The sequence below is a fragment of the Schistocerca cancellata genome, chromosome 4, assembly GCF_023864275.1.
Source record: "Schistocerca cancellata isolate TAMUIC-IGC-003103 chromosome 4, iqSchCanc2.1, whole genome shotgun sequence".
NCBI lineage: Eukaryota > Metazoa > Arthropoda > Insecta > Orthoptera > Acrididae > Schistocerca > Schistocerca cancellata.
The window spans coordinates 272,244,882-272,259,240 of NC_064629.1; the positions used below are offsets into that span (position 1 = coordinate 272,244,882).

Sequence of the window (14,359 nt, forward strand, 5' to 3'; positions counted from 1 at the left end):
CCTTTATAAACTAAGACAAAGGCTGTCATGATTTATTTTCAAAGAGCACAAGTGATTTTCTTACTCATTTTTACCCTATTCAGGTTTTGCCCCATCTCTAATGACTTTACTGCAAATAGTCATTAAATCCTAATGTTCCTTCCTATTTCCCTAAGATCAATATACAACAGTTTAAGAATATCTTATTTAATGACCTCATATTACCATCAACAGTTGCAAGAATTTCAGAGTGGTGTGTTATTCAGCCCATTACAATATTAGTAGTAAACTGCCTATTTTAAATGCGTTTTACTCAGTTACTTTCCAGATCAAAAAATATTTATATCAAATAACCTACCTCATCAATAGCTCAAAATCTTAAACATGACTGTGAAACAGCAACTGTGTAATTCAGAACAGATCAAAAAATCAGCCAAAAGCAGTGCCCTCTGTAGACCAGTTTTTCCTGCTCGCTTGAGCCTGTATATTTCTAGCAATTGAATTAGTCTTTGGCATAAAGTATATGTAATTTATGCATATATTTTATTTTGAGACACCTACTCTGTTTATATGATAACAAGAGCCTCTACCAGTGCGCATTTACTGAGTAGTCTTTCTACAGTACAATACATGTAATCTCACGCTATCTAAAGCCATGGCTTGTGGTAACTCTTGTTTCACCAATTTCATGTATGACAAGAGGAGCTCAGATTCATCTAATCAATTGGTGCATCATGTGATGTAATAAATGAGTACATTTACTTCAGAAATGTTTTTCTATTAATATTTTTTTTCTGTTAGTAAAAATCATTTTGTAACTGCTGTATACATTTTTAGTGCCAATGCTTCTGAAGAAGATATTTTTACAAATATCAAAACCATGATCAAGGGATAATAAACCTTTATTTGCAATTGGTTGGCTGATTTTTCACATCAATATATACTGTTCTGGAGCCAAAGTACAACATAGCACAATTTAAAATAAGAGAGTTGACTGTTGTATCTCTTCAAGGCTGTTAACACCGCATAATCTGCCCTATCACCCATAGCAACTTTTGTCTGAAGGATTTTTGTCAATCACTAAAAATTCTCATGTTAATCTTGCTATCTGTTTTACATGCTTCACTCAATGTTTAAAAATCAGACAAAAAAGTAAGAACAATGAAAATGACCAACTCAGTTAACAAATATATCAACTTAATGTCCTAAACTGGAATATTACAGTTTGGCATACATTATTATATGCAGCTTAGGTAGTAACAATTAGAAGGCAGCACTTACGCAAACTGCATGAAGAAGAGAGCAAAATGCAAATGAAGACATCTATTAAACTGAAATAAAAGTAGCAAAGAGAATCTTAAGACACAAGCTATGAACACTAGGGGATCAAAAACCGATTCTGATAAGCAAACAACAAAGGCATGACCTTACTGAATCTTTTTGTGTACTGTAAATAAAGAGAGCCAAAAACCAAACAGGACTTACAGTAAGATCAGCGATACCACTTCAAATGCTTTTTTCCCTCACTATTTATGGTCTGGAAGGAAACCCCTGTACAATGCACAAAATTCATGTAAGCAAATGGGGCAAATGACTACTCAGCCAGAATACCAAAGTGTTGGTGAAAAATATTTTCTCTAGAATTCAGAAATGTTACACAGTTTATTGACCAGCTACAAAGGAGACCTACAACATATTATTCATACCTACTTATTGAGCTGCAGCAGCAGTATCACACAAAGAAACATTGATTACAGCAGAGAGTGTTCAGAGAGGAGCAGCTGTAATAACAATTACAGGAGATGAAACAACACAGCCAGAAATTGATAAAAAATGAACCAGTGAGAGTGACAGCATATTCAGCTAATGAAAGATCTACATCATCAGATGATCTACCCACAAAGAGAATGCAAGTTGCTTAAAAAAAACTACTCATTGAGGAAAATGTATATTTGAGAAAGATGGTATCAAAAACTGTTGCTTAGAATCTTTGAAGAGCTAGACACAAGCAGACATTTGGTCTTTAAATATGTCTGCTTGTGTCTGTATATGTGTGGATGGATATGTGTGTGTGCGCGAGTGTATACCCGTCCTTTTTTTCCCCCTAAGGTAAGTCTTTCCGCTCCCGGGACTGGAATGACTCCTTACCCTCTCCCTTATAACCCACATCCTTTCGTCTTTCCCTCTCCTTCCCTCTTTCCTGATGAGGCAACAGTTTGTTGCGAAAGCTTGAATTTTGTGTGTATATTTGTGTTCGTTTGTGTGTCTGTCGCCCTGCCAGCACTTTCATTTGGTAAGTCACATCATCTTTGTTTTTAGGTATATATATATATATATATATATATATATATATATATATATATCCAAAAACAAAGATGAGACCCAACAAACAAAAGCGCCGGCAGGCCGACAGACACACAAACAAACACAAACACACACACAAAATTCAAGCTTTCGCAACAAACAGTTGCTTCGTCAGTCTTTCAAGATGAAGCAACTGTTTGTTGCGAAAGCTTGTATTTTGTGTGTGTGTTTGTGTTTGTTTGTGTGTCTGTCAGCCTGCCGGCGCTTTTGTTTGGTGGGTCTCATCATCTTTGTTTCTGGATATATTTTTCCCGCGTGGAGTGTTTCCCTCTATTATATTCATATATATATATATGAATGGAAATGGAAAAAAGAACACCTTGACACCGGTGTGTCAGACCCACTATACTTGCTCCGGACACTGCGAGAGGGCTGTACAAGCAATGATCACACGCACGGCACAGCGGACACACCAGGAACCGCGGAGTTGGCCCTCGAATGGCGCTAGCCGCGCAGCATTTGTGCACCGCCGCCGTCAGTGTCAGCCAGTTTGCTGTGGCATACGGAAATCCATCGCAGTCTTTAACACTGGTAGCATGCCGCGACAGCGTGGACGTGAACCATATGTGCAGTTGACGGACTTTGAGCGAGGGCGTATAGTGGGCATGCGGGAGGCCAGGTGGATGTACCGCCGAATTGCTCAACACGTGGGGCGTGAGGTCTCCACAGTACATCGATGTTGTCGCCAGTGGTCGGCGGAAGGTGAACGTGCCCGTCGACCTGGGACCGGACCGCAGCGACGCACGGATGCACGCCAAGACCGTAGGATCCTACGCAGTGCCGTAGGGGACCGCACCGCCACTTCCCAGCAAATTAGGGACACTGTTGCTCCTGGGGTATCGGCGAGGACCATTCGCAACCGTCTCCATGAAGCTGGGCTACGGTCCCGCACACCGTTAGGCCGTCTTCCGCTCACGCCCCAACATCGTGCAGCCCGCCTCCAGTGGTGTCGCGACAGGCGTGAATGGAGGGACGAATGGAGACGTGTCGTCTTCAGCGATGAGAGTCGCTTCTGCCTTGGTGCCAATGATGGTCATATGCGTGTTTGGCGCCGTGTAGGTGAGCGCCACAATCAGGACTGCATACGACCGAGGCACAAAGGGCCAACACCCGGCATCATGGTGTGGGGAGCGATCTCCTACACTGGCCGTACACCACTGGTGATCGTCGAGGGGACACTGAATAGTGCACGGTACATCCAAACCGTCGTCGAACCCATCGTTCTACCATTCCTAGACCGGCAAGGGAACTTGCTGTTCCAACAGGACAATGCACGTCCGCATGTATCCCGTGCCACCCAACGTGCTCTAGAAGGTGTAAATCAACTACCCTGGCCAGCAAGATCTCCGGATCTGTCCCCCATTGAGCAAGTTTGGGACTGGATGAAGCGTCGTCTCACGCGGTCTGCACGTCCAGCACGAACGCTGGTCCAACTGAGGCGCCAGGTGGAAATGGCATGGCAAGCCGTTCCACAGGACTACATCCAGCATCTCTACGATCGTCTCCATGGGAGAATAGCAGCCTGCATTGCTGCGAAAGGTGGATATACACTGTACTAGTGCCGACATTGTGCATGCTCTGTTGCCTGTGTCTATGTGCCTGTGGTTCTGTCAGTGTGATCATGTGATGTATCTGATCCCAGGAATGTGTCAATAAAGTTTCCCCTTCCTGGGACAATGAATTCACGGTGTTCTTATTTCAATTTCCAGGAGTGTAATTAACATTTCACTCAACCTGTGCTGTGATAAGCAAGAGTGATGAATGTTATTTACATCAAAACTAGTCACAGTTGCACATGGTGCTTCCCATTATAGACTTGCTTAAAAGACCGATCAAAGTGTAACCTTTTTCTAGAGAATTACTACAGAAGCATGCTAAGTGCAAGTTTTGGCATGTGTAAATGTGAAATGATCTTTGTGCTGCAATATAACTTCACTAACATAATTGTACAGCAGATGTGGTTCAATAAGTTAGCAAATTTCTGTAATTGACAAAGTGGTCACTGTTTCTAATACCAAACTTAGTGAAGAACAAATGAGTGTGTTAGTTCAATGTAAACAAGGGTATTGTGTACATCTTTGAGTAAGTACCATCTTGCACTCATTTATACTTTTCAGCTTTGTGCTGATCAAAAGGGGTGCTACTGAGGAGAGACTATGAGAACCAGGTTAATACTGGTAGAGCTACAGTAGATGGTACACCTTCCATACCAGTTCCTTCAAGAAACATGTACTGAAGTCAATAAACATCTTAACTACTTATATTAGCACAGATAACTATTTACATAACTAAAATTAGGAAAGTGAACATAATGTCTGTATACCTGTTCACCTGTAATTAACTTGAAAACACCAATATATCAGAAAAAGTAACTCAATATGTGTTTATATTTAGACATTAATGAGGATAAACTTACTCTCCTTCTATTTGATTCTCGGTATATTCAGTTGGTGCCCTGCCTGGCATTGTGTCATTAAAGGTGGACGCAGATACTGTTTCAACCATAGCTGATGCAGACACTCCCATTATCCTCTGTTCTGAAAACCTGGAACCACAAATAAGCATGAGACAATCTGAGCAACAGTGTGTGTAGGAGATTGTTTTTTTAGCCTTTATGTTGCTTATTCATTCATATTCTACACCAGTTAAAAATATAAGTATACTTGGATACCTGTTTCTACATATGTCAAATATAAAAAATGGTATTTTGTGTAGGAGGGATAATACGAGTTCAGGTTAATGGCAACTCTTAACCTCATCTTTCATAAACAACAGAAATTTTACAGAAATCATCAAAGTACGTCAGTGCTTCTCTCATGCAATGACAAACACTTACATATTTCAAAACACAATTGGCAATACTAACATTATTATGGAGAGGATAGTAAAACAACTTACACTCTTCCTCTTTGATTTTTACACGATGTTTCACAGAAGGAGGAAGCAGCCAATACAATTGCTGCTTCTCCTACAGTAGAGGTTAGTGTCTAATGTTTAGTTGAGAGTAAAATCACTAGGTACAGGACTCTAGCTTATGGTGGATGAATGACAAGGATGGAGAGGCTGGATGTGGTCTTATCAAAAGACTCAACCAAATATTTTTGTTGCATGATCAATAGAAATTATGGAAAACCTACATCGTGATGGAGAGGCAAAAATTGAAACCACTTGTTCAATGTGTGAATCTAATACCCCATGTGCATGCTTTCATTCAGTCCTGATTGAAATTTGACAGTCTGCCTAAGGATCTCTGCGTATTTACAAACATGATGACTCTTATCAATCATGGGCGACACAAGTAAAAACCACAGGTATGCTGGAGAGAGGACACAGCTATTGCCACAGCAAATGTAACAGCTGGTATGCCATGCAATCAGGAAGTCATCCGGCCATTGCCATGAAAGATAAGCACAACATGGGAAAGATGCAGTATGACAACAAACCCCATCAAAGCTAAACTGTGGGACACAATGGCATAGTACGCACCATCATCGAGGTTGTGCAGACAGCAGGTGAATAACAAACTAGGATTACCTCAATTCAGGAAAATTTGTTATCCACAGAATGAGCTACCATTGGTAACACTGTGTTGATAATAATGGTTACAACTAAAAATAGTGAGCAAACTTAAAGGAGAGGAAGAGTGGGCCAGTGTCTGATTAAGTGAGACAATATGGAGGTAGCACATGTTAATACTTTCACAAGATGGAATGGTTAGTTGTAAGGAATCAAATAATTTTGTCAACATTTTATAAAATTTTAATGTACAAGACAGGCTCAGAGTCTAAATATTTTAACATTCTCAAAAGAGACAATGACAGAAAAAAAACATGGTAAGGCTCTACACATCTAGTGGCACAGTTGATCTAACAAATGTGCCTGGGTGAATAGCTGAGCATTTGGTGAATGACTGTCTAGCAATGGTGAAAGTGCAATGAAGCAGTCTGGTAGTGGCAGGGGCTCACAGTGGCACTGGCATAGATGTAAAGTACGGTGCTGTAAGGTATTGAGGTGTTAATGCAAGCAAACACACTTCACCTACAATAATTACTGTTCTGCTAGAAGCCTTAACAGCAGCATTATTTGTGAATTTCCTGTTGCATACATTTCAGGAGAAACACTGCTTTGACCTTTGTTCTGTTGTATTATACTGCATTTATTGTATTGTATAACATCTGAGTTTGCCATGGACAGTTACAGAATACAGACATGAAGATAAGTATAGTCATATACACTGTGCTTTTAATTAAACTTTCCCTAGTTGAGAGATCCCCCACGAAAAACTAGTGAGCGTTCAACAATGAAACTTAGTGGAAACATTCGTAAGGATTTGTGGAAGATGAATAATTTGTAAACCACTGAAAGAAAGACATTTAATTTCCACATTAGAGAGTAACATCTGTTAATTACATACCATTTTTATGTTCCAGGTTACAAACATTGCTCAATACTATGACTATTTGCTACCAATACAGCCTGGAACTGTATTAGGGAGACCAATTCATAATTGTTCGTATTACTTTTCAAACGGTGGACCATGAAATCTTCAGCTGTTGTGACACAGCTTGTGAACTGATTGAAGATTGCACGTTGCATCCACAATTCTCAGCCACATAACAGTAACTTCTTCAACAATCTGGACCACAGTTGTCCATCAGCCTCTCCCAGGAGCAATTTCCAAAACACCAGTTAATACAAATTTTCCTAATAACGTTCTTCAAGAAAGAGGACCTGACCATATTCCTTTAATGTGACAATATTCATGAAGAATATGCTGCTTATTTTGATAAAACATCTTTATGAGTGAAGCCTTGCTCACCTAGTCCAAGCTCATGTTGACTGACTGCTACTGTAATGCAAACTGATGCTTGTGTTTCAATCCTGCTTCACCATACCAGTACCAACACCTAACAACAAGACATTCCAATAGCACTACTAACAATGCAAATCCTGCAGCACAGAGCCTGAACATCATACTCATAAAACCGGATACTTCTACACTAAATAGTTTTCCTTCTACACTGGCTTGTCATCCTGAGCCCACAGGCATCAATGAATGCAGATATGAAAGAGCATGTGGTCAGCATCCTGCTCTCCTGGCCACTGTCAGTTTTCATGAACATAAATGCTGCTTCTCAACAAAGTATCTCCTCAATTGACCTCAAAAGGGCTGAGTGCACCCCACTTGCCAACAGATGGTCACCAGTTCAATTGTTAACCAACACTAACAGCATTTCACTTCAGTGATCTGACTGGATTTGATGTTACCACTGCAACACGGCCACTGATAGATAATTATACACAAAAATAGTTAATTAAATAATTAATAATGTCTTGTAATTTATCCTAAATTTCAATATGGCATTCAGACATAGATAAAAGGGGATTCACATTGCACAAAGAGAATAGTGTACATGTATTTCTCTACATTTCTATCATGCAGTATTTTCTATCAGGCAAAATCTCATTCTTTTAATTGGTTCATCTGTGGTTTCTTGGTAAATACTGTATATCATGTTAACTAAAGGAAAGACTCTTTTAGTCTTGCTTCAAAAACTCCATTCTTACTGTACGACATAGGTTTCAGGAAATTAGGTTTACAACCTGAAACCTAGGTCATACAGTAATAGTGAAGGTTGTGAAACAAGGTTAAAAAAGTGTTTCACTTAGTTAATACAAAATAACATTAGTTCTTGTTGTAATCAAAAACAGTGAAAGTATTCCTAGCTCAACTTGTATGGTTTTCAGAGTAACAGTTTGTTGTTATGCCTATTATAAGTAGTCAAACTTCACTCAAAATTGCCAGTTTGCAGTTAGATAGATCACAAGTAAGAACTCAAGAACTTTAACAATTAGTAGCTCTTGAATGAGTTCTGGAACCAAAATTAATTAACATTTCACTCAACCTGTGCTGTGATAAGCAAGAGTGAAGAATGTTATTTACATCAAAACTAGTCACAGTTGCACAAGGTGCTTCCCATTATAGACTTGCTTAAAAGAACGATCAAAGTGTAACCTTTTTCTAGTGAATTACTACAGAAGAATGCTAACTGCAAGTTTTGGCATGTGTAAATGTGAAATGATCTTTGTGCTGCAATATAACTTCACTAACATAATTGTACAGCAGATGTGGTTCAATAAGTTAGCAAATTTCTGTAATTGACAAATTGGTCACTGTTTCTAATACCAAACTTAGTGAAGAACAAATGAGTGTGTTAGTTCAATGTAAACAAGGGTATTGTGTACATCTTTGAGTAAGTACCATCTTGCACTCATTTATACTTTTCAGCTTTGTGCCGATCAAAAGGGGTGCTACTGAGGAGAGACTATGAGGACCAGGGTAATACAGGTAGAGCTACAGTAGATGGTACACCTTCAAAACCAGTTCCTTGAAGATAGATGTACTGAAGTCAATAAACATCTTAACTACTTATATTCGCTCAGACAACTATTTACATAACTAAAATTAGGAAAATGAACATAATGACTGTATAACTGTTCACCTGTAATTAACTTGAAAACACCAATATATCAGAAAAAGTAACTCAATATGTGTTTATATTTAGACATTAATGAGGATAAACTTACTCTCCTTCTATTTGATTATCGGTATATTCAGTTGGTGCCCTGCCTGGCAGTGTGTCATTAAAGGTGGACGCAGATACTGTTTCAACCATAGCTGATGCAGACACTCCCATTAACCTCTGTTCTGAAAACCTAGAACCATGAACAAGCATGAGACAATCTGGGCAACAGTGTGTGTAGGAGATTGTTTTTTTAGCCTTTATGCTGCTTATTCATTTATATTCTACACCAGTTAAAAATATAAAGATACTTGGATACCTGTTTCTACATATGTCAAATATAAAAAATGGAATTTTGTGTAGGAGGGATAATACGAGTTCAGGTTAATGGCAACTCTTAGCCTCTTCTTTCATGAACAACAGAAATTTTACAGAAATCATCAAATTATGTCAGTGCTTCTCACATGCAATGACACACACTTACATATTTCAAAACACAATTGGCAATACTAACATTATTATGGAGAGGATAGTTAAACAACTTACACTCTTCCCCTTTGTTTTTTCACTGTGTTTCACAGAAGGAGGAAGCAGCCAATACAATGGCTGCTTCTCCTACAGGAGACCTACTCACTTGCTTTCCTCTGTGTTATGAATGCCCAGAACAATTGAATAGCCTTAGATAACATGGCTTTCAAATGATCAACAAAGCCTAATTGCCACAAACATCCTTTTCTCACTGATAAAAATAAATTGTGAAGTTTTTCTCGGATTTAATACTGTTAATTGAATCCATAAAGTGGCACAAATTAGTGTAGTGGGCCCGAGAATACTTTTCAGATGACACTATTTTGAAGAGAACATGTCCAGATGAGGGGTAACCAATAAGATTTTCATGTTATTACCACTACTTTCTGTAAGTTGTTTTCTGAGTCATCTATTACACATTGTGGTGCTCTTTGGTTTTTCCCATGATCCACAACAAATTTGAAAGTGTGCTGAAGAATGAGTAAGCTGTTGGCCTTGTGTGTTTCCTTGATCTATAATCATGTGGCAGCTTATATACTTTTAAGAAGCATGAATAGTCTATTACAGATTATTTGGTGCCTCTGTGGCAACAATGAAAGGCTGCTAAGGATATATCCATCTACTGTATCTAATCTTCAGATCTGTATAAAGTTAGCTGGATAAATGTATCTGCTTTGAAGGGGATCTGAAATTCTGGAAAGACAGAAAATGGTTTTAAAAAGATTTTTACCTTTTATGTGATGTCAGTTCCATTTAGGTGTTAGCTGGGCTTAAAATGTGTCTAAGGAACACAGTTCCAACAAAGTATTTCCAACTGTGTTAACAAATATATGTATGGTAACCTTGCTGCTGCAACATTTTACCATATCAGAAAAATGCATAGAAAATGATTCAGTTGTTCAAAATACCTGAATACTGCACTATATTACTGTAGCAGCATGCTACCTTGCCCAGCATTTGAGTTTTCACACTTTCGTAATATAATGTACTCTGATAGAAAAAATTCAAAATACAAAGAAAGAATTGTGTGACATAAACAAAAGTTGGTATGCAAGTTTCAACACCTGAAAGATGATGTCTGTTCAAATTTCATGGGAACTGCATAAAAATAGCACTAGCAGTATCACTATGATGATGCAGGTTTGCTTTAAACACATGCTGTAATGGTCAAGAGTGTTAGGTGCCTTTGAGATTGAATGTGGTGAGTTGACGTTAGTCAAGACTGCATTTAAGACCACATAAATGCCATTGTCAACACCACATTGAGTTTGAATAAGGCCATGTAATAGGTCTGTGAGAAGCTGGATATTCCTTGTGAGATATTGCAGCAAGATTTGTCAGGAATGTAACCACTGTAGATCATTGCTGGTAATCATGGTCACAAGAATGTATAGTCACAAGAAGACCAGGCTCTGGACAGACACTTGGCACTAGCAGGAGGAAACATCTTTGTGTTCAGCAGAAGGTACTGGCATATTGTGCTGCAACTGTAACAGCACTCTGAGCACCAGTTGGCACAACAGTGACACAACAAACTGTTACAAATCAGTTACTTCAAGGACAGCTGTGAGCCAGATGCCCTGTAGCCTGCATTCCACTGTCCTCAAACCACCACTATTTCTGACTTAAGTGGTGTCCAGGGAAAGCTCATTGGAGGTAAGTGTTGAGGTGGCAGTGATGACCATGTGCTGCTTACATAGAGGCTAGTTGAGGTCCTGCAACCAAACTGTACAACCCCTTCTTTGTGTTGTGATTTTATTCTGTCAGTGTATTTTAATCACAGTATCATAATATAAAACCAAGTTTAATAACTGCTTATGGCTTAAGAAAAATAGTTTTTACTTCTTTAGAAGATTTTACAATGCAATCCATTTGGACAATCAATAAAAGGTTCCATGTATCGGAAGGGTGCAATGTTTCTAAGTACAAGTGAAGGCCAGAGCTGACCTTCATTATTGTCTGTTTTATGTGAAACAACACTTTTAAACTTAGTGTTCCCAGTTGTTTTCAAAGATTGGTTATACTGTTCCAAGTTGTTTTCAAAGATTGTTTATACACTGCACTGTGCAACAGAAGCCAGATATATCTGTAAATACAGAAGTTGCATGTCAGTACACACATGCCATTGGAAATTAAGAGCTAGTTTTGCAGACCTTCGGTCAACTTGTAATTTCTGTTACAGGCCTACATCATTGCAGAAAGGTATCTGTGCAGGCCTGTGGCCTGTTATAGTAAGGAACAGACATAAATACATGTTAACTAACAAAGGAACATTCTCAAGTGCCACTAAATGATCTTGATGAAACTTGGCAGATATGCTGAGGGTAAAAAATGATGCAATACTTTTCTTGTGCCCAGTTTCACTTTTAACAAGTAAAACACACCACACAAGGCAATTTAGTAATTAGGTTTTGAGGTACTTTCATCAAACTGATGATATGTAAAAAATGTTTCTCACATGAAAGTTAATATGTAGTTAACCTTCTTTGGAAGTTTGTAATTAAATTTTACAAAAATTTGAAGTTTTTCAGAATACCCCAACATCATTAATTAATTTTCAAAAATGGAAACTTTTGTTAACACATAAATCAAAGACGTTTTGAAGCTACATACATCCATGTGTAATAATGCTAGTTTTTAGCATACAGTTTTTGGAAAGTAAGTAATACACAATGTGCTGTCAGAGTATTTTCAGCAAATATAATTGAAACCTGTAAACATTCATTATTAGTCTAGTTACTTATTTCACTTATATTTCTTTTATGGAGCACAACAAATAATATGTCAGGATAACCAAAATATTGATGCTGTAACTGAAACTAAATTTCCTTTGATTCATATTCAAGAAAATCTTACAGCAAGCTCTCATAGTACATCCCTAAATGCAAAACTAGCAAAAGTTAGCTATTTAGTAAGATTGTTTCGCAATAACACCAGTGTGGAATTAGTTTGGGCTATATACATTGCTCACGTACATTCATCGGTGAACTGCAGTATCATTTTCTGGAGAATGTGAATCAAACCAAGACAGTTTTCAGGAAACAGAAGCCAATTATAGGAATAATTAAACAAGCAAGCAGCAGAAAATCATGCAAAACTAACTTTGAAGAACTAAAAATTTTACACATTTCCTGCATTTATATATTTAAAGTAGTATTGCAAGCCAAAAAAGTGTAATGAGAAAAGAAAACACTTTTATGTAAAACATAATTGACCATTATTACAGTACCAGAATGCACAGTAATATACATATTAACCATTGCAACACAATTTTTTTCCAAAAAAAGGTTTTTACCATGCAAGAGAAAAAACTAAGTCACAAATATCCAAGACAAATAAAACCTCATCTCGAAGAAAAAATTTAAGTCTGTGACAGCTTACCTACTGCAAAACTGCTTTTATTCAATCTTGTGGTCTTCTATGCATGAAACCATGTAATTCATACTTTTAATTGTAGAAATAAGTTGTAAATGTACAATATATAGTCTGATTTGTTACTATTCACTTTAGGGATCCAATATGTTATAAAAATTAACAAGATATGTTTGACATTTGCAAAACAACATCTACGGAAGTTATTTTTGTCAATTACCTGAACTGGAGATTCTGGTAGGGTTAGTGAAGTTAATCAGGGAATGTTACAGAATTAGTGATGACAAGATTGTTTGTTTGATCAAGGAAGGAGAAGAAATGGGGACATTACACAAATTATATGGAAGATTATGATGATTCCATATTTATATAAAAATTCCGTACCACTACTTTTCGATCTCATGCTTGAGAAGCTGGTAAGCATTCCAGACTGCTCAGCAGTACTCCAAAAGATGAAAGACAAGTGTAGAGTAGGCAATTTCTTTAACAGTCTGTTACATTTTCGATGTGTTCTGCTAATAAAATGTAGTATTTGTTTTGCCTTCCCCACAACATTTTCTGTGTGTTCTTTCCAATTAATGTTGTTCATAATTTTAATTCCTAGGTATTTAGTTGCATTTCCAGCCATTAGATCTGACTGATTTAGCGTATTACCGAAGTTTAATTGATTCCTTTTAGCACTCATATTTGGATGACCTCATACTTTTCATTATTTAGCGTCAGTTGCCAATTTCCACAACATATCTTTTCTAAGTAGTTTTGTAATTTGTTTTGATCTTCTGACAACTTTACTAGATCATAAACGACAGCACAATCTGCAAACAACCTAAGACGGCTGAGCAGATTGTCTCCTAAATCGTGTATATACATAAGGAACAGCAGAGGGCCTGTAACACTACCTTGGGGAACGCCACAAACAACTTCTGTTTTACTTGACAACTTTCGATCCATTACTATGAATTGTGACCTCTCTGGCAGGAAATCACGAATCCAGTCATGTAACTGAGACAATATTCCATAAGCACGCAGTTTCAGTACAAGTCACTTGTGTGGTACAGTGTCAAAAGCCTTCTGGAAATATAGAAATACTGAATAAATTTGAAATCCCTTGTCAATAACACTCAAAAATTTGCATGTGTAAAGAGGTGGTTGTGTTTCAGAAGAACAATGTTTTCTAAATCTTTGCTCCATATCGACGTTAATGATATGGGCCTATAATTTAGTGGATTACTCCTACTAACTTTCTTGAGTATTGGTGTGACCTGTGCAACTTTCCAGTCTGTGTATTGCACATAATTAGGAAAAGAAATCCGCCACTTTATAACTACACCACTGATTACAAACTATGTGAAACAGTATCTGCCATAAAGTATATATGAGTAGCTATCTTTATTTTGTTTTATTTAAACATCAAGTTCCATAGGACCAAATTGAGGATCAAATCTCCAAGGTCATGAAACTTAAAGGTAATAAAAGATAAAAATAAAACGTTTATGAAGAAAAAAAAAGGTCAAGCAATAAGTATCAGGAAACTCAGTCAAAAATATAACATAAAAATCAGCTTAATTTTTCAGGGAACTCCTGAAGAGAAT

The 14,359-nt window shown here is 37.6% G+C and overlaps 1 protein-coding gene across 1 annotated transcript in view; it reads right to left on the reverse strand.

Moving 5' to 3' along the window:
• The window catches only part of LOC126184093 (uncharacterized), a 245,290-nt gene that overhangs the window by 209,989 nt on the left and 20,942 nt on the right, over positions 1-14,359 (reverse strand). The window contains exons 4-5 of the mRNA XM_049926454.1: positions 8,932-9,060; positions 4,760-4,888 (exon numbers count right to left, since the gene is read on the reverse strand). Of these exons, the coding sequence (XP_049782411.1) occupies positions 4,760-4,888; positions 8,932-9,060 (258 nt within the window). The remainder of the gene's footprint in view (positions 1-4,759; positions 4,889-8,931; positions 9,061-14,359) is intronic.